The sequence below is a fragment of the Periophthalmus magnuspinnatus genome, chromosome 22 (assembly GCF_009829125.3).
Source record: "Periophthalmus magnuspinnatus isolate fPerMag1 chromosome 22, fPerMag1.2.pri, whole genome shotgun sequence".
NCBI classification, from domain to species: domain Eukaryota; kingdom Metazoa; phylum Chordata; class Actinopteri; order Gobiiformes; family Gobiidae; genus Periophthalmus; species Periophthalmus magnuspinnatus.
In genome coordinates, this window is record NC_047147.1 from 13535043 (window position 1) to 13561067 (window position 26025).

The window sequence follows — 26025 nt, forward strand, 5'->3', positions numbered from 1 at the left end:
TTACGCGGCTGATTTTGGAATTCCTTCATGCATGTTTTGCTACATGAGCAAATGAATCCAGAGAGTAAAAGCTTATTGTGTCATGCATTCATCCATCCATCCATCATCTCCATGTAATGTTGGATGCATTTTCATCCCATCATCTAATCATTCATTAATCATCATTTCATCTCAGAAAAGATCAATTGAAGAATTGTCTTTTCTACTGCCACTTTAAAGCTGTTGTCCCTGATAAATCCTGATGTGTGTTACATTAACATGTTTATCAAATATTACATTTAAACATTACATTTATCATGGGCCCTGTCTTTAAAGTGTAAATGCTATCACCAAATACCATTTTGTTCATGACTATATCATGTATCATATCACTGTGATTTTCATTTTCCTTTCTATGTTCTTGTGCATTTCCAGCCCCAAATGCACCACCGACAAACTTAGTGGTATTCAATGAGACAACCACCAGTCTGAATGCTCGGTGGAACCCAGCTGCCGGCCGCGTTCAGAACTACAGGATCACCTTTGTCCCCACATCTGGAGGCAGAAGTCAGACAGTAAGTTCAGTTGTCACATTACATACATTACATACATTTTAAAAATTGCGTTTCCTGCAACTCTTATAGCTTTAACATGCATTTCAGATTTTTATGTGATTGTCGTATCAGCAGGTTTTCGTGTACTTTCAGTTAAATCCTTTGTAGCACATTTTGACTTAATCTTGAATAACAATGTTTGGTTTTCATTTAGTATCTGAACTTTAACTGTCTCAAGTTAGACATTAATATAGACTATTATTTGTGTGTCTCCAATTCCACAAACCCATTTACACCAGAGTAATTCCTTTGAGCACTGCCAAATACACTTTTTGGCCTAATGACGGCCTGTGACAGTGACAGAGCTGTCAGGCAGAGTAGTGATTTTAGAGGTTTTTCCAAAAAGTGGAATTTGCCTCTAGGTCAGTGTGTCCCTGTATAATGAGAGAGTCCGGTGTCATATATTATAAGCTCATTGTCTCTAGGAGGTAACACAGACGTGACTTGGCTATTGTGCTACAGCCAGTGGCTATTATCTTAAAGTTTAAAGCTCAAATGGCCTCCAACAACTGTCAGATTACACAAGGCTGTTCAAGGACACATATTTTATTCTGTCTTTCATCAGTTACAGTTGTTACAGTTTTTTTCATTGGACTTCATCTTTAGATGTAATCATGGTTTAGTTCAGTAAAGCAGGGCCTATATATAAAATATCTATATTCTATTATATAATATTATTCATTCCTACATGTTTTCTACTGTAAACGTGTGTTTAGCGAGTTTAAATAAGACAGCTAAAAGGCAAGTCTCTGTTGACAAATCTGTTTTTCATTGCCAGTACACATGTTGTGTACAAGTGCTGCTTTTTGTTCCATGTAAAAAGGCAGAGAGTGATAAAAACAAACCAGCTAAGATGAAGCGGATGTCAGCACTCAAGCTTGTGAATGGCCAGTTATTCTCTCTCACAAGCTTTTTTGAATTATGCCCCTGCTCTTTGCTTAAGCCAAAAGCATTGTAGTAAATCCATCAACTGTCAAGACTGTTATGACAAGACATCCAAATTCTTCAACCATCAAAGTCTATGTTTACCTTGGCCAGTGTACTAGATCATTGTCCAAAGCCCCTCAAAACAGCACTCATCATGCAGACGGTGAAGAAGCTTTTAGGTTTGAACCAATGTTTTAGAGCCATTTTCATAAGCACACATAGAAGTTTAAACCTATTCTCACCTCATTCTAGTCAGCTTGGAATTTTTTATTTTAAAAATGGCCTTGTTTAACTAGACCCAAGTTGGAGGGAAGAAGACTACTGTGCTGCTTCCGAAGCTCACCCCTGACACAGAGTACGCCATCACTGTGGTGGCAGTCTATGCCAAAGGAGTGAGTGGAGAACTCAATGGCCTTGGCAGGACCAGTAAGTGGTGCTGATGTTACAACATCTCTGCATGTGATTCTATTGGACTCTACTCTCTTATTATTTTATTGTAGAACCTTTGGGTGGAGTCAGGAATCTACGTGTCACTGATCCCACCACCAGCACTCTGAATGTCCAATGGGAGGCAGCTGAGGGTCCCGTGCGCCAGTATAGGGTCTTCTATGTCCCTGAAGCTGGAGGAGATGAAGAAATGGTAAGCATAATGACAATATTTACATGAATAACAGTGGGTTTGTATCCTCTGTAATATAGCAAGCCTTATCCCTGTGTCTTTAGGTTCAGGTGTCTGGCAGCACATACAGCACTGTCTTAAAAAATTTGCAGCAAGATACTGTCTACAAAGTGACGGTGGCCCCTGTCTACTCTGCCGGAGAGGGCCAGCGCATGTCTGAGAACGGCAAAACATGTAAGTAAAATCTGTATTTGCTGTGCCAATATTAGGCTACGGAGAACTATTAGTAACATATCAGTATTAGTGATGGGTTATTGTAGTGTGGCAAGTTAGGATCTCTATTTAAGAAAGTGAAGAAAATAGTATGTGTCAGTACCAAGCCCAGATAAATGGAGATTGAAATGACCAATTTGAATGATTTGCCTTGCTGACCTTTATAAGAAGCAATGTAATTTTAAGTGACTTATTAAAATGTTCATGTCTTTCCAGACTGAACTTTGTGGCCTTCATTTCTGGCATGTAATGTCTTTATGTCACCAAGATTCATTGCAGCAGTCAGCTAAGCAAATTTTTTTTCAACTTTTACGAGCAGTGAGACCCATCAAAATGCCCCTAAATTCCAATTTGGTGAACTATTTAGCACTGGGTTCACAATGACATTTACGCTATGAAAACGTAATACAAAAATTGAGCTCAAACATTTCTCTTTACTTGACCTTTGAATAAGCAGACTTGGATTTTCCATCTTCCTCCATCAATGTAAACCACTAGCCACTGCAAGGAATGAATCAGCATTTTGTGGGGTGATTGTGTAGGAAGGAATTTCATCAGCCTTGCAACGTTATAATGGTGTCTTCTCTGTCTTTACTGTAATATTGTCCATTTATAGGCTGGAATGGAGGCCGGCGGTTAGGATAATGATGGAGCTGGGGGAACGGGGTGGAGGGACTCTGTTGAGTAATTGGCTTTCCTTTGAGGAAAAAGAAGCAGGGTGCACGGAGAGGCTTAGAAATGAATAGAGAGCATTATGTGTTTAATAGCTCTCAACTTACCAGTCCAAGGTCACATTCGTGGTTGTTGCTGCTACCTCTGTTTTACCTTTACTCGTAATAATTTCTTATGTAACAATATTACTTACATTCAAGTCTAATCTAAACTAGTGCGGATGTCTCTGGTGCAATTAGGTTGTTGCCGACATTAACTTTTAAATGGCTGTCTCCGTGTTGTTCCTATTGTGATGTTCAGCAGTTACAAGGATATAAGAAGTAGTAGCACAAAGCTTTAAAACATGTGCTTTTTAATGGTACCTCATACTTTCATGAAGCTTTATAGAGCAGAGAGGAAGTGTCCTGTTGGTTGTATTGTTAAGCTGTCTTAAACTTGTCTGTGCTTCATGCTGAGCTCTTTTGTTACTCAAACACTCTCATTAGCCACCGCTAGCATCTTCTCCAGCTAGTCTAGACTTTACTATGAGAAAAATTCATTGTAACTAGTGTTGAAAAGAGTCCTGGAAATGTATACTTAAGTAAAAGTATAGTTACATTCTTAGAAATGTACTCCATTACCAGTACTGATGTAAAATTTGTACTTAAGTAAACGTATGTAAAACATATATGAAAAATACTACTCAAAGTACTAGTTACTTTTTTACACATTGTTACATTAGTCTTTTATACAATACATTAACAATTAAAGAGTTTAAAGCTCAATTAAGTTGTTAAACCACAATCAGCGTATTCTCTCTAGCCAATCAGAGGAGGCGATGCTGTGCCGTTATGTGTTTGTAGGTGCAGAGAATGTGACAAGAAAACCAGGGAACAATTGGGACTGTACTCAATAACTCCTATGATTTGAACTGTAGCTAATTACAATCACATGATTAGAATTATACGCTATTACAAGTACAAAAGCATGTTTAATCATTTACACAATTACAGTAACATGGGTATTTGTAATTACTCTCCAGCTCTTGATCATGTATGTGCAGTACTGTAATGTTCTTTCTTGTGTTTCTTATAGTGGCACGCGGCCCAGTCAGGAACATCCAGGTTTTCAACCCCACCACCAACACTCTGAATGTGCGCTGGGAGGCAGCTACAGGCCCAGTGCTACAGTACAGGGTGGTCTACTCCCCTGTGACTGGTGCCAGGCCAGCTGAGTCTGTAAGTCCAAATATTTGACTTGAAAAAGCCAATCTCATCATGTGTTACATTTCTGTTTTGTGAAGTAGTAGTAGTAGCAGTTGCAAATACTGTAGTTATTTGGGTAATAGAATGTTAACAACACTGTAAACAATTAAATTCATTGAATTCTTGTATTAGTTTAGTAGTTCATCTTTCAGTTTTCTCAAGAGTTAAAGCTCCTTTAAATAGAACTATACTTTTCATTTGTACATTTTTTGTACAACATTTTCTAGTATATGTGTGGCCCTAGGTAGTTGTAATAGTAGTTGTAACATATGGTGGGGTGTTAAAAGTGTTCACTGGGTCATTGAGACGTGACAATGCCACTGTAGATCACCCCCATTTGTTTGACATTGTGTTCAACATTTTTTTTTTTTTTCACACTTAGAGTTTACTTGCCCTGGTAAACCAATACACAATTCACTCATCTAATATGGTCATGGCTGTTGAAGAACATTGCCTTGTTGCCTAAACCAACTAATTAGGTTTCAGATACTATGTGACTATTTGCTTTCTTTATTGTGAGGTAGGCTTGCCCAGCTGTTCCAATTGTCAAACTTCACACTTTCTACAACGGGGGGTTATTTAGTGTAAATGTGGTGGTAAACATTATAACAAGCAACTTAGATTAGAGAATTAACACATAGTTTCATTATTGTGCCTGTTTATGTACAGATTGTAGTACCAGGGACCACCACTACCACTTTGCTGCAGCAGCTGATCCCTGACACCGACTACAACGTGGGCGTGGTTGCCCTCTATGCGGATGGAGAGGGACCTGCAGTTAGTGATGCTGGAAAGACACGTAAGCATAACTCAGCTATACAAGAAAAAGTATTTTTTTTAAACGTAGAAATATCTATTAATTGTAAAATATATTAATTTAATTGGACCATGCCAGAGTACTTTGTAGGGCACCATGTGGTGTACCATGTGGTGTACCATGTGGTGTACAGTGAGTTATGGCTTAGAGAATTAATGTGAAAAAATATATGTTTGACTATATTCTGCTTAAAGTTATTGAGATGGAATGCAGAAGATAAATTAATTAAAGGTGAACTATGTAACTTTTCTGCTCGTCTCCAGGAATATGCTTGTATTGTTTTGTCTTCCGATAATTAAATTACATTTAATTTAATTATTGGAATTCAATTATTCATTGTTTTTGAATTGCTTAAAAATACATTAAAAACATGTATTTTTATGGTTAGCAGTGTTAGCAGAGATAGAAAACTTTAATACCAGACTGAGAACTGAAACACTACAGGAAAAAGAGTAGCACATCTATAGAAACAAACAGGGGGAAGAACCTCCTCACCAAAAGCTACGTAGTGCACCTTTAATAGATCTAATATTTTGGATTTTCTTGTGGTAAACCATTATCACAAAATGTAACCAATTTTGGAAAACTAATCAAATGTTTCATCTTCATAGTTCCCCGAAGTGGTCCCAGGAACTTGCAAGTGTATGACCCCACCACCAGCTCTCTGTCTGTGACCTGGGAACACGCTCAAGGTCCTGTCATGGAGTACCGCATCACATATGCCCAGAAAACAGGAGATCCTATTGAGGAGTTTGTAAGTTAATTTTTAACTTAAATATTCTTGCCAAAGCCTTAGTGCATCAGTGTATATCCTCTCTTTGTAATCTTATTTTACAGACTACCGTACCAGGAAATAGGAACAGTGTTGTGCTTCAAAACTTAGATCCTGATACTCCTTATAACATTAAAGTGACTGCAATCTACGCTGATGGACCAGGAGGAGAGCTGGAAGGAGATGGACGCACAGGTACATAATTCAGTGTGCACACTCTATACCTCTGTATGGAAAGTTCTGACATCCTCTTTAAGCACACTGACAGACCCACATCACCACATAATCCACTGAAGATTATTTAAAATAAACTGGCCATTGATTAAGGTCCTGAACTACTCTTGCAAAAATGGCATAAGTGAAATTCCTGACTTTTCCCAGAGCCAAAAAGCAGCTGTAACCTCTGCCAGAGAATTAGGATCTGGCTATAGTCCAGTAAGGAGGATTGTATACTTTCAGTGCTTGACGGGGTCTCCACTAATATTGCCTTTCATATCATGCGTAATACCTTTCCACTCCTCCAGCTAGCTCAATTTTTGGGTTTCTGTTTTCTCTGATGTGGTTGAATTCATCATCCCAGCCTTAATTCAGAAGCTATTAACAGTAATATGTTTTAATACTATAAATACAACGCTGACAGCTCACATTTGGATCAGGCTGTAAGTAAAGCTGTCCACTTCTCCAAGCCATGGACTTGTATAGCTGTCTCTTTGTCCACAGTGGGCATGCTCGGCCCAAGGAACCTGCGTGTTTCTGATGAGTGGTACACGCGGTTTAGGGTGTCCTGGGATCCTGCTCCTTCCAGAGTGACTGGATACAAACTTATCTACCAGCCTGAGGGTAAAAAAATATTGTTTTTTTTTTATGACTTAATTATTTTTTATCAATGTGATATTATTAAAAAGGTAAATCATTTTTCAGGTTCTGATGAGTCCCAGGAGGTATTTGTTGGAGACGTGACAACCCACCAACTGCACAATCTCCAACCAGGAACCACCTATGACCTCAAAGTGCTGGCACAGTACAGCACAGGGATTAGTGAGCCTTTGGTAGGACAGGGCACAACATGTAAGTGAATACTCAGACATGGTTGTTTAAAATGTCTATGGACAGAAGAGAGAATAATAAATAAACCAACTTTGTTATACTTTTTAGTGTACCTGAATGTAACCGACTTGACCACCTACAATGTTGGGTATGATTCTTTCTGCCTTCGTTGGGCTCCACACCGCGCAGCTACCTCATACAGGCTTAAAGTTAACCCATTTGACAGTAAGTTAACTATTTTTTATTGAAATAAAAATGATGAAACCTGTCGTAATATTTTCTTTCTTTGCCCATAGCTTCTAAATCTGGTGCCCAAGAGATCACAGTCAGAGGCTCAGAAAGCACACACTGTTTTGATGGGCTGACTCCTGACACTCTGTACAATGCTACAGTTTACACTCAGACCCCTAACTTGGAGGGCCCGGGAGTCAGCGTCAAGGAGAGGACATGTAAGATGCCACTATTTCATTGGTCTTCTTTGTTTCTGCTGCACGCTAAACCTTACGTGTGTTTATTGGTGTGTGTTGTAGTGGTGAAGCCAACTGAGATGCCCACAGAACCCCCTCCCCCGCCGACCCCTGCGACTGTCCCACCTGCTCTGGATGGTATGGCATTGGTCAAATGGCCGACGTAACCATTTAATTATGATTTCAGTATTAATATATTGATAACAAAACTTTTTTTTTTTTCAAATTGTCCTGTAGTTTGCAAGGGTGCTAAGGCAGACCTTGTGTTCCTTATTGATGGCTCTTGGAGTATTGGAGATGAGAGCTTTGCCAAAGTGATCCAGTTTGTAACAAGCATGACAGGAGCATTTGAGGAGATTAGTCCTAAAGGCATGCAGGTCAGCAGACATACTGTCATTGTGGATTACTTTTTACCTGTTTATTAACAATTACTGTTTTAACAAGTCTTTCATCTGTGCTTGTTGTCGACAGGTTTCATTTGTGCAGTACAGCGACGATGCCAAGACAGAGTTCAAACTAAACACATATCATGATAAGGGCATAGTGCTGTCAGCTTTGCAGAATGTGCGCTACAGAGGAGGGAATACCAAAACTGGTAAATCAACTTTAAATAAACATGTTCATTTAAAGTGACCGATTCTGTAATAACTCCCCCTCAACACTCTTTCAGGTGTTGCTCTGAAGCATGTCTATGAAAAGGTCTTCACCTCTGACAGTGGCATGAGGAGAAATGTGCCTAAGGTGCTGGTGGTGGTCACAGATGGAAGATCACAGGATGAGGTCAAAAAGAGTGCTGAGAAACTGCAGCATTCTGGTACGTGTGGGACTAATTATATATATATATATATATATATATATATATATATATATATATATATATATATATATAATTTGTATTATGGCTAATTGAGCTATCATCTTCATCAATCTATCTTCCAGGCTACAGTGTGTTTGTGGTGGGTGTGGCTGATGTGGACATGTCTGAGCTGAGACAAATTGGCAGCAAACCAAGTGAAAGACACGTGTTTGTGGTCGACGATTATGATGCTTTTGCAAAGATCCAGGATAACCTGATTACCTTCATTTGTGAAACAGCCACTTCCAGTAAGACTTGTATTTCACTAAAACCTTTGTACATACTATCCATTTCAGAATGATGAAACATTAGGACTGCTGCTATAGCAATTAACTATTATTTTACTAGTGAAAAATCCTCAAAATGTTGCCTATAACAGGAAGCTCGAACCCCTGAATACTGTATATCTCCAACATTGTATTCCTGCTATGACTTTTGTATAAAATGAAAAACGTCAAAGACAGCTGAATTTCTTTTATCAAATGTTTTCTAAAATTGCCTTTCCTGTTTCAGCTTGCCCTCTGATTTACATCAATGGCTTCACCACACCTGGTAAGCACACATCATTGCCTTCAAACAGAACTATTATAAATCCCTTGTAAATCTTGTCAGCATTGTATGATTGCTCTACAATTGTATATGTGCTTTCTCTACTTCCACTTGTCTATGCTCATCTCTTTGCGTCTGTTTTGATCTCTTTTCAGGCTTCAGGATGCTGGAGGCTTTCAACATCACCGACCGCACATTTGCTGGAATGAATGGCGTGTCGATGGAGCCTGGTTCCTTTAACAGCTACATCGCATACCGGCTTCACAAAGATTCCTTCCTAAACCAGCCCACCAAGTAAGACACAGGGCTAAATAGTGTTTTTGTGTGTCAAATATGGGGTGTGTGAGCCTCATTATGTGGATATTCCCAGCCTTTTGGCCCTATCTCCTGTGTACTGTAATCCCTCTCAACCCACAGTCGTTAGTCATAATAGTGTTTAATAGTGTATTCAAAGGGGTTTCCTTGTTGCCTATTGGAACAGAGCCCACAGTTCCATTTGTTCTTAAACTGAGTGGATTAAGAGGTGCTCGAGGAAAATGAAATAACTGCCAAATGAAAATCCTACAATCAACAAATCGATTTTTAGTAGGTTCATATCAGTTTGGTGTTAACTTACGCAACGTGGAAGGAAACATGGAGAGCAAGCTATCGAAATTCTTCCCTAAGTATGCTGAAATGATGCGTATTATGTTTATAGTCTAGTTTTTCTTTTATGTGTGCAAATGGGGCAACTTCAAACTGTAATGAGGCAAGGCAAGAATACATTCAATTCCTTCAATATGTGCATAATCTTTTCAAGGCTGGACAAAAAATTGAAGACATTTGCAGATTTGGTAGGGATGAAATAGAAGCTGGATGATTGTTGCGCGATTTATGTTTTGTATTGATGTTCCTGTTGGATGCCTGGCCTCCTGGATTTGATTTTAAAGCAGAAACACGTGTATGTTTTTTGTCAAACAGGGAGATCCATCCGGAGGGTCTTCCCCCAGCTTACACCATCATCCTCCTCTTCCGGCTGCTCCCTGACACTGGATCCGAGCCGTTTGACATCTGGCAGATTTCTGACAAGAACAACAACCCGGAGGTCGGCCTCACTGTCAACCGTAAGTGTCCACAGAGAGGAAGCTCTTAGTAAACATCTGGGCACCTGTTTACTTTTAAAGCTAATGCACTAAGTTTTTATGACATCAGAATAAGGCTAGGTAATACGACAAAAAAGATTAAAGGGAAAAAAAATTGACTCTTGTGAGCTTTAATCAATGTTATAATGTTGTTACTCCCTTAAAAACAAAGCTGGAGTTATATTTTGTTTCATTCACACATTTGTGAAATCCTTTATTATTAGTCTGTCTACATCTCCAAAGCTCAAAATGCTCTGTTCCACCTTGGGTTGTCATGAAGTGGTAGTTTGTAATTTAACTGCTACATTTTACCTCTAGTTCTGTGGAGACTGACAATTCCAGGGCTGAAATTATATGAAATGATTCTAGTGAAATGTGTATGGATTTAAAAACACAGCAGAGCAGAGTATTTTCAGTTTGAGAGAAGAACTCAGGGTTTGTGAGTTAAACATGCATGAATGAAACAAAACACAGGTATGTGTTTGATGAGGAAACAACACTATAACATAGAGCAGAAAATAGTGTAATATAGGCTCTGTAAACACATTTTCTTCATCGTATTGTTTGATCACATTTTTTTTTCATTATTGCCATTAAAAATATAGAGCCACATTTATTCTTCCAAAGTCTGAACTCTGCTCTGTGCTTTTATTGACCGTGTATTGGCTGAGGACCAAAAAAGACAATTAGAAATTACTATCTCAATTAAAAACCCTACAATAGAAATCTACATGTACATAGGTAAATATGAGAACTTACAGTAAAAATGGTAAATGAATGGGTGTTGAAGGTGGGGAAGGTAGAAAAATTATACTATATAAAACTACTACTCAAAATGGCAAGAAATTAAAACTTAAGCACCTGAACTAAGGAATCTGCAAAAACTGACTGATTTATTTTTTGTGAATGAAACTTAAATCCTTAGTAGTGAATATTTGGCTATACAAATGCAATAAAAAAGCCACTCTAACCAGGCCATTTTATTCACATTGCACTAGCAAAGTGCTTTACATATACACCACAACAATGAAGACCATTTTTTTAGAAGTTTGAAAAAAAAACCCAAAAGATCATTGTACACACATGCCTAACGCATGTCAACAATTATGCTCATGAACCTAATCCTTCGTACCTCTCTCTTGATCCCCCTGCTCTGTCCTGAGCCATGTGCTTTCTATACTTATGCCTTCGCGTGCCACCACAATGTACCATTGGGGGTTCATCAAAGTCTTCTCTCATTTCAGCTTCAAGCAAAACAATCTCATTCTACAACAAGGACACCCGAGGAGAAATTCAGAAAGCCGTTTTCAATGAGGACCAAGTTAAGAGGGTCTTCCATGGCAGTTTCCATAAGGTAAACAGTGTATACATCTTATATATGTGTGCGCATGTTGATGTTTTGTATGGGTTTTTGTGGCCAGTTGTTTTCTATCGCCTCATGCATTATTGACTTTTGTTGCCCCATACAGTGTCTCTCTAAATCAAACACTGCTTTCTTTTAGGCTTAACCGCTATACATCCCAAAACATTTTCATATATGAAACAGAATACGCTTACTGAGCTTAGCCTTTGTTCCTCTGTGCACTTGTTTATTGTCAAAAGAACCACCCTTTTTGAGCTTGGACACTGAGTGTTGTCAGACCGTGGCCACTTGATGCATGAAATATGATTTGAAAGGTTAAAACTGTGGATGGAAACTCCAATGACCCAGTGTAATGTGCAAACTGTTAGGCATGAAAGCCTGGCCACATCTGAGCGTCAACATCACCTGGTGGTTGTTAGGAACATTCCACAGCAGCTTTCGCCAGTCAGGGAATTTTATGAAATTGTATTATGAATTTGGTAGATTTTGATTTGGGCTTACCTCAAGAAACTCTTTGAAAGGCACAAAAGTCAATGATTTCAAATTGATGTATCCAGAATCCAGCATCCAGAAGGAAAGATTAAAACTGTTAATTTCTTATCATCATTGGATGCTTGTAGTCAGATTATTTGCTTTTGTAACTTGCCATAAAAATGATCTACATAATTGAGTACTCTTATTTAGTAGCATACAATAATATAACAAGCTATTTTCCCACAGATTTATGCCCCCACCCATTGAGATGAAATTGTCTCCCTTAATGTCTTGGCATTGTTTTGTTTTTCTTTAGCGGTTTACCAAGCATGATTAACATTTTACAAGTCAAGCACAGTGCTAAAGTCTGAGTGTCTAAGAGAGACATCAAATTCAAAGTAAAACCAAATGTAAACCATCATTTTGTGTGTCCCACTGCTGTGTAGTGTATACAGACAATGAGCTGTATTATATTTATGCAGTGACCTAGAATGACTTTGTAGCTTGAACGCAGCAGGACAAACACAACCTCCAGTGTCTTGTCCATGCTTTGAGTATTGCAGTCTTCAAAATGGCTGACCTTTCTTGCACTTTCTTGCACTTTCCCACTTCATCACTTTTGAACAAAGTTTCTGATGCTAATGATACTAACTACTGGCGTGCACATCAGAGCTTACTGTAACTGCCCCCGGAATTGGACCGTTTAGCTAATTACAGGGTAACATTAGGAATGAATGGGTAAGGGGAAGAGCAATGGATTAAAATGACATCACTGTTGTTCCTGTTGGATAGCAGCCTGATTTATGCATGCATTTGTGTGTCTTTGGGGAGACAAGAGTCAGAATGTAGCATGAGTGGGCTAGTTTGTGGTTGTTACAAGTTGCTGTTGTATGAGATGGTGAGGCTGCAGTGGTCCACCTAGCTGCTTATTTACCGGACCGCTGAGTAAGTGCCCTTACCAACTGGTGGCGTGTGTTTTTATGTCTGTGGTAGACCAACATTAAAGCCATGGCTTGTACATCATTTGAACATGTATTACCAGGGTTAGCAGCATAAAAAGTTTTTTGTTGCTGCTTTCTGCATGTTAGTGTGCAGTGTGTGTACAGTGTTTAGTCAATAGTTGTTCTAAACCTTAATGTTGTAAGAAGGAAATTACATCATCAGGAAAATAAATACTATGTGGAACAATATTCTAATTTTCGTTGTGAATTTGAACTTCTCTGGTACCGAACATGTGTGAAAGTGGTCAGGAATGACTTTGGCAGATGTAGTCCCTCCCACACTCCGAGGGTGAGTTACCATCGGGGGACCCTTCCTGTTAGGTCATGGGGAGAGGATTTTCCATGCGCTTCACCAGGCATCATTGAGTTCAAAATTGTGTTGCACTGACTGTACACATCCCACATACAATACTTTGTTGTAATTTGAAATCCTGCTCCTAGCCCGTCCGAGTTTGTGGTTGGGAGGGTTGTAATAGTACATGCAGACTGCTCTTTAGTGAGGCAGGAAGGTGATTAGAGCTCTCTAAACACTTTTAAATAGGAACTTATTGGCCTACTCTATGTAATAGTATTTTATTTTGAAATTGTTTACAACAACTTTTTTGATAGAGCCATTATGTGTAGAACATGCATGTAAAATCCACATGTCAAATGGTTCTGAACATTCTTGTGCAAATGTGGTCCACATAAAGATTGCATAACTGAGAAGGGGGGCAATTCTGTTTTGTGTGTATTTGATGTGATGAAATAGCGAACAATGACACATATCAGTAGCACCTGAGCTCTGTGGAACTGAAACATCTTTCATCAGGTCACAGAGTCCAACCTACTGTGTTTGCCAAAGCCTTTTTCATTTTCCAGTGACTAAGTAGTGTGTACTTGCTGGTTTGGTTGGTTGGTAAAGATATTATACAAACATGTTAATTATCGGCTAACCCAGCATACCATTGAATTGTTATTTGGGTAAGTAAAGGAGGTAATATATCCATGCCATAATCCTCAGCCCACCACCACTTTGCTCTGTTGCCAAGGAAGTCAATTTTAATTTTGTGATTGGTTGCCAAGAACTATGGCTCGCTCTGTGGTTGGTATGGCTTTGTACAGAGAGTGGTAGCTTGCTTTTTCTGACATGAAGAATGCTGTCTGATGGTTGAGCTAGGGAAAATTTGCAACTGTGAAGAAAAAGTATGGAAAGAGTAGCACTTTTGATGGCACACCGCAAATGATATCATTTCAAGATGTGAACGAGGCGCCTTGGACAGGAAACCATCAAACCTGGCACTTTGTCATTGGGCCTTACACAATCACTCACCACAGCTTTGTGCAAATGCAGGCTTTTTGGTGACTATTCAACTTTGGAGACATCACAAAGTTGATGAGTGCCAAATCACTAACCACACTGGGGTAATATCCGAGTGTGTGATTAAACCCAAATCAGCTAAGACTAAACTATGGAAGCCAACCTCTTGTTTCTTAGAACCATTCAAGTAAAGGGTTGCCAAACAGTGCCTGTCTTAATTTTCACTAGTAGAGCTTTGCCATCCACAGAACAAAACCCAAGACATTTTAAAGAAATTCAATGGAAACTAGAGTCACTCATAAAGTTTGCTAAGGGACTGAATCAATCTCATAATATTGTTACAGACAGTGTGCCCAAACCTGGACTCAAAAATCATGAAATATTAAACCCCACAATGTCCAAAATCTACAGAAAATTGAAATTTGTTAGGACATGAAACCAGTATTTTAAGTCCTTATCTCAAAGTAGTCCTTTAAAAAGACACATGTATTCATACCTTGTTCATTCTTTTCTCTTTAGCTCCACATCACTGTCTCTCCGGAGAAAGTCAAGTTGAATGTGGACTGCCAAGCGGTGGCAGAGAAGCCCATCAAGGAGGCCAACAACATCACTCTGGAAGGCTATGAAGTGCTTGGCAAACTGGTCAAGTCTGGAGGAGGAAAGAGGCAGTCAGCAACAGTGAGTGAAAAGAAGCTGTTAAAATTCTGGGGAACGCACATTGTGAAACAGAATCTCTAAGTGGTAAATAAGACGATCCTCTGGTGCTGAAATGCACGATTAAGTTTTAAGAGCGTTCAGTGACTGTAGTATCTTTATAGGCACATTACAGCTCTTATTGTTGTCTGTTTTGGGACAATGGTCTTTTTTATTCCAAGCGCTTTATGCAATGTTTTTCCTCACTTTTACTTTTCTGTCTCGCAGTTCCAGCTCCAGATGTTTGACATTGTCTGCAGCCTGAGTTGGATCAGCCGAGACAAATGCTGCGATCTGCCAGCCACAGTAAGACTTTTAAACTGAATTAACAATATAATGACATTTGCATTTTTATTAGTGCTTATGTAAACTTAAGATCAATTTGAGAACACTACAGTGTCAACTTACCAGACATATAGGATTTCCATGTCTTATTAATGAACATGTAATTGTGTGTTTCAGAGAGATGAGGCCAAGTGTCCATCCCTGCCCCACTCCTGCACATGCACACAAGACAGCATTGGCCCACAAGGGCCTCCTGGACCATCGGTAAAACAACCATATAGTCTACAATTATACCCATTTATCTGTCTTCACCTCGCTCGAGTCTCTCTGTGCCAGATATTGATATTAATGCCATATAATTTTCTACCAATCAACATAGAGGCGTAATTACTTAAATATTTTCCAGCTACAGATGGAAGTAGCATGGATTAAAATGCTGGTTCAGGGAAAGTATCAACAGATATACAGTTTGTTTGCAGAGAAAATACCAGTTAAGTGCGTGTGGCCTGGGTAACCCTGCTGTCCCACAGAGGATTTTGTCTGGCTTTGGGTTTAATGCTTTGGAATCCATTCCAGACAGTTAACCTTCTTACACTCAATTGTGTGTCTTTAAATATCTAGGGAAGCCCAGGTACAAAGGGACCACGGGGAGATAGAGGAGACTCAGGTCCTCCGGTAAGTCCAGTCTTATTGTTTTCTATGAATAATTATTTGACATGAAAATATCAACTAATGTGGAAACTGGTCTGCTTTCGCCAAACATATTATCTTCATATATTAGACAAAGAAGAAGGAACACGTTTGAGATTATTTATTACATATGGGTGTATATTTGTCCTGTTGTTTTTTGAACAGGACTGTTCATTGTCTCAATCTGAAAAAATGATAAGGCCTGTCTGTTCACCTTTTGTACCAAATAACAGTTTTCATCTTTTTGTCTTGGGTAGGGTCCTATGGGTCCACGAGGTGAACAAGGACTTCCAGGCACAATGGGACCACCTGGCCCACAAGGGCCAAACGGACTGTCTCTACCTGGTGAACCAGTGAGTCAGACTTGTTTACTGTATATGGCTAGAAATAGTCCATGCATATGCGAGAAATGTCATAACTTATGGCTGTTGTGTGTCTTGAGAGGATATGAGTTTATTGAAAACCTGTGGAATTGTACTGAAATATTTTGATTATAAATCTAGTGGAAGGAATTTACAATTATTGACAAAACATCTTAGGCCAACAACTCAAGCATTCCTTTATTTTCCTACCTACAGTTCATGTCAAAACAATAAAATCAAACATTAAATGATTCTGAAGTTTTCCTTCTGCACCTACAGGGACGACAAGGACCAAAGGGAGATCCAGGAGCCCCAGGCCTGCCTGGTCTTCAAGTGAGTGTGCCTTCCTGTCTGTCTCGTCTCTGTGGTTTATGAACAGGAAGCAGCAGACTGTCCATGAAGAGAGCAGTGCTATTGGAGCCTGTCCACATGGTTAGATTGAAACCACATTCAAAGTGGGAGGCTTCTCCTGCCATCCTCCGGGAGCTCCTCATTCTACCATCAGTCCACTGATTGACAAACAGTAGAAAGCTAGTCCTGCAGTGAAATTATTACAAAGCCTAGACTCGTGTTACCAATGGGGAGCTGTGGATTGGAAAGTATCCATCCTTTGTATTTGAACATTGGAAGACTTTACATCTGTTAAACAAGTCAGTATTTTTGCAATAGTGCATAGCCTTATGTTATAAAATTTGATGAAATTGCTCAGTCCAACAATGAGTACTTTTCCTCTCATCATGTTGGAGCTGGAAGACCTATCAATGTTTTTGATTTATTTACTGAACATTTAAACTCAACATTGTTCCTCACTATTAGCATGTAATGAAGAATGAATGTCTGTTATTTTGGCAGGGGCCTCCAGGGCCACGGGGTCCTCTAGGCCCAGTTGGACCGAGCGGCGCACGGGTGAGATTTACCTCCAGGCTCGTCTCATTTACACACTGGATTCTAAACATTTACACGTTTTATTCAAAAGCACACATGAACCTAACACTTACTTCAGCTCTTGTTTGCCCTTTGGTCAATCACTTAGCTCTTTGCACGCTATAAACCTGTGCCATTTTTTACACTTTCACTCAGTGTTCTTGCTTGCGTCAGCCAGAATTATTAAACAAGTTCTGTTGTCAAAATGACAAAGCCAAGGCTGAAAGCAATGTATAGGCATGACATTGATGTATCGCATGAGCAGCGTCCCTTGTGTGTTGTAAACCATTTGTGACTGTATGTTGTTTCTTTGTAGGGCCCACCAGGAAAGGAGGGACAGTCTGGCCCCCGAGGTCCTCCCGGGCCCATGGTGAGTGTGTGTTTATGTTTTCCCTGTTCTACACAGCCAAATAAATATCCATGGCTTAGGGCTTTATTTCCTGACACATTTACAATAATTAGTGCTGGTTCCACTGTTGCCCTGCTGGAAGGCTGAGTAAAGAGTAGGGTAGTTGTGTTTCTAATTTTCTTTCTTGTGTGGTTTCGGGATGTCTGAATCTACTTAATGTATGCTTCTTGCCAAGAGAGCTGATGCCAGCATAGAATTGACATGCACTATAGCATCCTGCCTGCTCCAGCAGCCATTACCAGTGGCTGTGTGTTTATGTTCCATCTCTGTAGCTCTGGGTTGGATGTGTATTTCCAACCCCTTTGGTGTTCTTGGCTTATTGTGCCACATGCACTGCAGATGTCAAAGCATATATCCTTTCTGTAGCCTTCTGTACAACTCTTAACACAAGTTATTGGTGTAATTATGATTAGAGAGCAGGAAAGCAAGACAAACAATGTAATGCTGAGGTTTTCCATTTTTAGGGAAACCCTGGAAACCCTGGTGTACCTGGAATTACTGGAAAACCTGGAAAACCTGGAGACCCAGGAAGTCCAGTATGTATTAGACCTTCAGAATGACCCATTAATGTCTCTGAATCTGTGTTTTATTCATGCTATAACTGATATTTTTAATAGGGCCCTGCTGGTATTAAAGGAGAAAAAGGAGAGAGGGTATGTACTCTCATTCATGAATACATCTTGACACAACTGTCCACGCACCTATTTTGTTTTCCTAATCTCAGCATATTTATGCCACTGTTTTAGGGAGACTTTGCTTCTCAAAACATGATGCGATCAATTGCCAGACAAGTTTGTGAGCAGCTTGTCAATAGTGAGTCCTTCTCTCTTTCTCAATGCACTACAATGATTTTTATGTCTTATTTTCAATTTTCTACTTATACTTTTACAGGTCAGATGAGCCGTATTGACCACTTGATCAACCAGATCCCCTCTGGATACAACAGCCGCACAGCCGGACCACCAGGTCCTCCGGGTCCTCCCGGGGACCAAGGGAATAGAGGCGAGCCAGGACAGCCTGGGAGACCAGGTTTTCCAGGAAGTCCAGGTTTACCTGGAAACCAGGGTGAAAGAGGTACATCATCATAGATTGACAACAGGCCAGTGAGTGATCTTAAAGCAAGGGCTCATGGTGTTTTCTAATGTAGGTTTGCCAGGAGAGAAGGGAGAGAGAGGTTCTCCAGGAACTGGCATGCGAGGACAAAGAGGCGCTAATGGGCCACCAGGTAAAGAACTTTTTAAAGTCATAACACTTCAACACCTCGAAGCTTAATCCCCAACAATAATGTTTGTTATTTGGGCTGAGCCATGGCCTGCAGCAGCTGCAGGCCTCCCGCTGATGTGACTCTAACAACAGTGCTTTTACTATGAAATCACTAAAACATCTACCAACACAAACGGATACAGATACTATTATTTACAGAATCATCTCTGCTGAAAATACACTATATTATGTATTATTACTAATCACTAATCAATGCAAATCCATATCTTACGTTATTTGGTGATTGTCAGTGAACAGCTTGATCATTTGAGAGATGGTTTCATATTTATTGAGTCTTTTGTAAATCCCCCATAACATCATAAAACTCCTGTTCTCAGAGAAATGCATTTACATCAGTGGTTTGAATCTTCTGTCATTGTGTCGCCCACTCGACCAAACAGTGACTGTTCTGTTTCTGTGAATGAAGTGAGAAAGGCCAGTGGGAGGAAGTCCTCTGGTGACTCACTATTGTGTGTGTGAGAATGAAATAGCTGTACAATGAGCTTTCATTGGTGGCTTGATTGACAACACATGGGCCCACTTAAATCAGAGAGTACAGAGAGTGGGGGAAAATTCCATCCTGAATTTTTAACGTCTAGACGGACGGGGCCAGGGGGTAACTCCACCACACCAGACCATATCTTCTTTTCTCAGGCTTTTTAATTGAGTCATTGAAGCAGTTAAACTGCCCCGCTACCATGGAGTGTTACCCTATAATTTCCTCTAAATAATTTATGTCCGATGTCAATGCATTCTTCTTTCTCTCACAGGTCCACCAGGCGAGTCCAGGACGGGATCCCCAGGTTCTCCTGGCTCTTCTGGAGCTCGTGGTCCTCCGGGTCGGCAAGGTACTCCCGGAGTGAGGGGACCACCCGGACCACCTGGATACTGCGACTCTTCCCAGTGTGTTGGCATTCCTTACAATGGACAAGGATATACAGGTATACTGACCACTGTCTAGGCCCTGCATGGTGCTACTCAAGTCAAACAAGACTAAATGTATGCGCGTCAACTCACTACTTAAATGTATGGAGTAATGGAATGCTCTGTCCCAGCAAATTAAACTTGAAAAAAATTACAGTAGCAAAGTGGGAATCTCAATTCTTATTCCTCCATACATTTCAAACATGTTAGAATCAGCATGAAAAGTCTATTTAGTGTATGATCTTTTTATTATGATATGCCTATAACTTTGTTCAACAGAAAATACTCACACCTTCTTTGACCTATTTCCAGGTTTGGCATAGTAAACCTTAAGTCAACTGTGCCGCTTTCACTTTGAAGTCCTGTTTCTGAGATGTTTGCCCAGTTTCTAAGGGCATGTAAGGATACTCACCATGGACATACTGATACTTAAAAATAAAAGCCAAAAAAAATCGGACCAGACTGACTAACACCATCTCAGATACAAGTAATGACAACCTGCAGGCCTGCTTGCATCTTGAACTACAAACATGGAGGAAAGCAAGAGAGACAAAACATTTCTACGCAAGGAAGGAGCATGTTCAACTAACAGAGAGGATTTGATTAAAACCAAAAAAGCAAACAAACAGTGTTGACGTTAAAGTGATACGTGTAAATAAACTAATGTTGTGTGCCTTGTAAATGATGTATGATCCAGGAATCACACTAAAACATCAAGTTAACGTTGTATTTTGAAGCTTTCCGCCTCTTAACCCTTTGCTTACTCACCACCAGCATAACCTTACAACAGCTCTGATCCAGCATGTTCCTTATTACATCTGTTGGCCATGTCAGCACTATTTTTGTTTACCATTTGTTCTTTGTAGTTTTTCTTTTTAGTATGTATAATCCATTGTTTTTGATGTTAACACAACTCAGCCTTTTGTAAGAACTAAAGACGTGTAGAATGCTTTTACATATGGGGCATTTTTGTGGGAGTTCCATAGTGCAATATAATTTAATTTGTGCATATGAAAACTTGTAGATACAGTTTTTGTTTGATTTGGCCAAAATTTTTTTTAGCTACCCGCTTCCAGCCTGCACCTGACGTAGTGCCTTTACCTGTGGAGCCCGAGGCAGAGTTTGAGACAATAGATTCATCTGATTTCTCACAAAGGAGAAAGAGATCGCTACACCGGGGTAATGCAAAGAGATCATAGCTTTTTTGGTCCAAGTTCTCAAAGGGAAATATGTAAAAAAGTGTTGAAGAAACAATCTAGTACTTATGGGTTTGATACCCCTGGCTATGTTGAACATATATATATTTTTTGACATGAGAAAGTTACATACCAAACTGCAACCTGTGTGTCTCTGTGTTCATATATGTGTCAGCTTGTAATATAAAAGCAATTGTTCATTCGACTTCATCCTGTGCTGCACTAAACCAGCTAAAAGTATGCTATAGTACCGAGTGTATGTTTATGGACATTTTCAAATATTCCATCCCCAAAAGACAATTTTTTAAAGATTTTCTGAATGTTTTCTACGGTCAGTAATGACATTTGTTCATGCATTTTCTCTTGCCAACATGGGCTTGCATGTGTATATTTACTGAGGATTTCCAAGTCCAAATGTAATTGTTGTTTTTTGCCGTGCAGTACGATTTGGTTTGCGACACTATCCAATAGCTGTTCTAATGTTTTGACTGCACATTTTGTGAATTCCACACAGCCTTATTTTCTTATTTATTTCAGAAACAGAGAGGCATTTTTCAATAAAACTACTGAAAAACTACAAAAGGGTGTCTCTTGTCTATAAAAATGTCTCACTTCATTCTTTTATTGGTTTTGACAGTTAAATGTGTTTCGAGAAAACAGCTAAAACACCAAAGCCAAAAAGATGGGGAAGGTTTTAGAGTAAAAATAAATAGCAAGGTTTTCATCAAAAGTTATTGTTTTGGCAGGACTGGCTTTACTCTTATCAGTTTGTAAACACGTTTTACAAATAGGAGATAAAATGGAACCTGCAAAAGATCAGATGTGCTGTAAATCATTCAATAAATGTGAATAATTATTACAGACAAAGTCATTTCTCTACTGTTCGATCAGTAAAACAAAGACGAGTATAAACTAGATTTTGGTATAACTACTATCAGCAGTCAGAAACTGTTCAGTCTGGTTATTTATAATACCAACAAACAAATGTTAGCTTTTTGTATGCAATAGAATGTCCAAAATTAATTGTCATTCAAATAAACCAATGATTCATTTTCAATATGAGATTTACTTGAAATAGTCTAATACTGGCAGCTGTTATTTCGCTTGATTGCATTAGCACACTTTATTTACAATAGATAGCCTGAATGAGATCCAGGCAGTGTGGTGAGGCATTCAGAAATGATTGAAAAGTAGAACATTTATTTGGACTTTTAGACGATCACTGAAAGCACAAGCATAACAATAGCTGGAGAAAGGCAGCAATATGGAGTAGTGGAGTATAGTAGAACATGTGGAACAATTTTGTATTTTCTGAAAATATGAACCCACATTATGTAACTTCTGCTATATATAATGTTCATCAGGCCCCAGTCATGCCCCTATAGCACTGATGGGTTATGTATGGTTCTTTTATGTGCTCAATGCAGAATGCACAGTATGGAGAGTTTTAAGGTGCAGCTGGAAGGGAGTATTCAGACATCCACATGGACCATTCTTTTGATATATAGACCATAAAGAATATAGAAATTATGTATGTATGGTGAACTTTTTTCAGCTTTCTTGCCTTACTATTTCTGATATTTTTCTTAATATTACTTCTTTGTCAGTTTTGCTATTAGAGGCTCAAGGATCAGGGAAGTTTTTCCCAAAGTAGTGATTACAATCCAGACCAGAACGTAGAACAATTCAAAAGGGTATTGAATGACGCTAATATGATAACTTAGGGCTTTAAGCGGAAAACTGACACTGGTACCATATAGTCAGCCAGTCTGAAGATCCAATCCACCAGCTAAGTTGACCACTCTGCCAATAAGTACCCCACAGTCTACACAATTGTAACACTAAATACCATCCTTAGTGGGTAAACATACAAAACAAAGTGGACCAGACACTAATACAAATCATTTTCTTTGCCAAACCACCGATGCCTACTCCACAGTTTTGATTTGTGACTTTCCAACCCAAACTTGTCGAAGTATTGGAGCCGTGTTGTTAAAAACTGGAGGGGAGTTTGTCTCCTCAAAGGGCAAATATTCAGTCAGTGTGCAGACAGTAGGTTTCCACTGCATAACGAGCCAAGAGCAACAACAAGCCTGCCTTGAATCTACAGCTAAACCTGTTAAAAAAGGAAGATGGTAGTAAATGATTAAAAAAAAAACAACATATCCTTATTCGACCTGATATCTGTCACCCAAATGTTCCCCATATGAAAAATTAACCACGCATTCTTTCTTTTATAGAAGAAACAGTCAAACTCCATACAGTGGACTGAACACACAATTCTACACCATCCAACTGCTTTATCGGTTTATTGGCATCTCACAAAGGGCTTCTCATGCTATAGTTTGGACAGCAGTGGGTCCAATCTCCCTCCCACATCTTCTCTTTTAAGCACAAGTATCACGCAGCTGTGAGCGCTTCAGAGTGACAGCCAAAGTCTGTTGTTTGGGTTTGTTTTCTTCACACAATGTTTGGTCAATGTGAGATAAAGAAAAAAGTCGGAGCCGGAGCTGCACTCAGGAGGGACTTTATTATCTGGAGCTGTTGGTGGTCTCCGTGTTGACGTGAGGAAAGGTCGAGCTGGATGACAGATATGGGAAAAGTAAAGGAGAGATGAGGTCTTCGTTGATTGTCTGAAGGATTAGATACAAGTTTTAATATTTCAATACAGAAGAATATGCCAATTTAAACACTGGATTTTGACCTATTTTGATGGCTTCCTTTGGGTGACTTGGATTTTGCCAACTCAAACAATAAACCTCTGGCTACTAAGAATATAGCAATACCAGTCATAATAATATTGTGGGCTCATTTCAGGATACAATCGCATGCTCAAATTCCTATAAATACATTGGTTGCAGTAGCTAAAATAGTAGAAGGAACTACATAGACCATGGTGCATTGCTTCATTTCCTCAAACAGGAAAGATCGAAGATTTTACCTTTTCTACAATACAATTTACCTGCCCATAATGTCACACTAAATATTGTTCTGTTACCCCATGAGATTAAATATTGTTACATCAGTCCAGGCAAGGCTCTCCTGACAAGAATCCTGTCCAGTCAAGATATGGAGACCCCCCAGGCATAGCACTATTTGACCTATTTGAGGAATGGGAATGCAAATAATATAGAAGAGGGACAGCTCAGAGTCAGGACTGTTTCACTCAGAGCTGAACACTCCATCACTGCCTTCATTCTCCAAAGACCAGCTGAGAGTTTACATGTTTACAATCCCCTTTGGATCATTCACAACACTCTGAAGCAGCTGTAAAATATTTCATTGGGACCTACTTACTTTTTTGACAATTATGTTTGATGCATTTTAAGAGAATCTGGAGACTGTTAGCCAAATAATGCAGAACTGAAGCATGTGGTGACGCAAGCTCTAATCAAACTTTCCTAGACTTTCCCCAGACGCTTCTTCCGGCTAGACCTGCTTTCGGGGGAGCCATTCACATCCAAGGTGATAAGCAAATACAAGTAAATAAAAATCGTAATTAGATTTGTAAATTAATAAATCCACTCAATGATTTTGAAATTATAACAAACCACACATTAAGAGCTAACCCTGTACTTGCATATCTAACTATTTCATGCGACATTATTTTAGTTATTGGTGTAAAAAAAGGGTCCTTTGGGTCTTTGAAACACTATGAGGCAGCTGTAAAATATTTTACACAGGAAAGAAGTGGTCTCCAACTTATGACAATATCAATTTGAAGCGTCTACTTATTTTAACATTATTAGAATGTTGACATTTTGGGGACAGTTAGAGGATGTAGAAATGGAGCATGTTATGGCATTTTGTAATGACGCAAGTGTGAATATGTCATTGGCTTTATAAACCACCCAAACACAGCTGCTGCGATTAGAAATACTCATCAACAAGAAAAATGACAAACAAAAAATATATAAATGGAAAAAAACTGTAATGAACAGCCAATGTGTCATAAACGTCTCTTTTTTTACTCGTCATGTATTTATGTTTTAGTTCTACTTTCAAATTCTCATAATTGACCAAGATTATGGATTTGATATGGTAACAATCCAAAATAAATAAATAGATTATATTTTTGTGTTGTTTTCCTACCGGTGGAGGCAGGACGACAGCTCCATTTGCAGTGCAACTTCTTCAGGACAGTATCCCAGGTGTGTGAGAGTAAAAAAGCCCCCTCGTTCTGGTTTATAGTCCCGTGGGCACGTCTCAATAATGTTTGCTCCGGCCCAGTCCATAATATAGTTCCCTTTTTTGCAATGATCAAAAACAGCCAATTTGGGTTGACTGCAAACATCACAGCTACATCAACTGACCACAGCAACAACACATGACCACTCGGAGAAAGATCACTAGTGAGCAGTTGAAACGGTCAGGTATGAAAACAAACTAAACCGTCTGGAAAAAGAATGTAAGACCAGATGAACCTCATTGTTTTTCTAACTGATTTAATTACCTCACCATTCTCATTGTATCTGATCAACTACATGGCAAAAGCAGATGCAGTATAACCTTTGTTTTTTTATATGGAACTAAATCTCTGGTCATAGTTTAAACCATAACATGACCTGAAGCTACGACTTTGACAGGTGTAACATGGGTCATTTACTTGGTGAGATCCCCCAGAGAGGGAAGGGGGCGCACTAGGCTGCTGCTCCGTCATACATTCCCATTAGAGAAGTCCTCAAGATCCCCCGGGCTTAAAGATGTCGACAGGACAAGAGTCATCACCTCCTCTGACTCCTGTGCACATGACAAGACGGTGAGTCAGCCCCACCCCGGGTCAGCCTGGGTCAGCATGGGTCACACATGAAGACATTATGAGAAAAAAATCAGTTTGACAAGAAACTAGAGTCTTAAAAGTAGGGAATTTGCCTATTGCATATTTCACAGTTACTCAAGGTTTACTTCTTGAGTTGAATTCTGGATTATGCTAAGTGGCTGCAGAAGAGTAGCCAGAAATATTACTCAAGTTTACTGTTACTTCAAAATGTTATTATCGAAGTAATAGTATAAAGTCGTGATAATCAATCAAGTAGAAAAGACACAAAAGTCTTAAGCATAAAATACTATAAGGAATTACTATTTGATTAACTATGTGGAAGTTAGATCTGATTTATGTTTTAGAGTGAATGTAATCAGACTGGTGTTGCCAAAGAAAACAAAGCTATAACTTAATTAAACATA

At 39.2% G+C, this 26025-nt stretch overlaps 1 protein-coding gene across 3 annotated transcripts in view; it reads left to right on the forward strand.

Moving 5' to 3' along the window:
• col12a1a (collagen, type XII, alpha 1a) overlaps nt 1-21423 on the forward strand; it is a 42047-nt gene extending 20624 nt beyond the window's left edge. For 2 of the 3 annotated variants that reach the window (XM_055230903.1, XM_055230901.1), the window contains 36 exons: nt 415-554; nt 1817-1946; nt 2021-2160; nt 2244-2373; nt 4159-4301; nt 4998-5127; nt 5757-5899; nt 5983-6112; nt 6638-6757; nt 6839-6985; nt 7073-7189; nt 7261-7413; nt 7495-7569; nt 7669-7808; nt 7903-8026; nt 8102-8245; nt 8371-8535; nt 8801-8839; nt 8992-9130; nt 9797-9939; nt 11202-11311; nt 14615-14773; nt 15017-15094; nt 15251-15337; nt 15695-15748; nt 16021-16116; nt 16405-16458; nt 16978-17031; nt 17366-17419; nt 17923-17994; nt 18076-18111; nt 18205-18271; nt 18350-18532; nt 18606-18683; nt 19492-19662; nt 20708-21423. In XM_055230903.1, the coding sequence (XP_055086878.1) occupies nt 415-554; nt 1817-1946; nt 2021-2160; nt 2244-2373; nt 4159-4301; nt 4998-5127; nt 5757-5899; nt 5983-6112; nt 6638-6757; nt 6839-6985; nt 7073-7189; nt 7261-7413; nt 7495-7569; nt 7669-7808; nt 7903-8026; nt 8102-8245; nt 8371-8535; nt 8801-8839; nt 8992-9130; nt 9797-9939; nt 11202-11311; nt 14615-14773; nt 15017-15094; nt 15251-15337; nt 15695-15748; nt 16021-16116; nt 16405-16458; nt 16978-17031; nt 17366-17419; nt 17923-17994; nt 18076-18111; nt 18205-18271; nt 18350-18532; nt 18606-18683; nt 19492-19662; nt 20708-20844 (4082 nt within the window). In that variant the 3' untranslated portion in view covers nt 20845-21423. Of the gene's footprint in view, nt 1-414; nt 555-1816; nt 1947-2020; nt 2161-2243; nt 2374-4158; nt 4302-4997; nt 5128-5756; nt 5900-5982; nt 6113-6637; nt 6758-6838; nt 6986-7072; nt 7190-7260; nt 7414-7494; nt 7570-7668; nt 7809-7902; nt 8027-8101; nt 8246-8370; nt 8536-8800; nt 8840-8991; nt 9131-9796; nt 9940-11201; nt 11312-14614; nt 14774-15016; nt 15095-15250; nt 15338-15694; nt 15749-16020; nt 16117-16404; nt 16459-16977; nt 17032-17365; nt 17420-17922; nt 17995-18075; nt 18112-18204; nt 18272-18349; nt 18533-18605; nt 18684-19491; nt 19663-19957 lie in introns of all 3 variants that reach the window. The other variant, XM_055230902.1, reaches the window with a different exon arrangement.
• The last annotated feature ends 4602 nt before the right edge of the window (nt 21424-26025 follow it).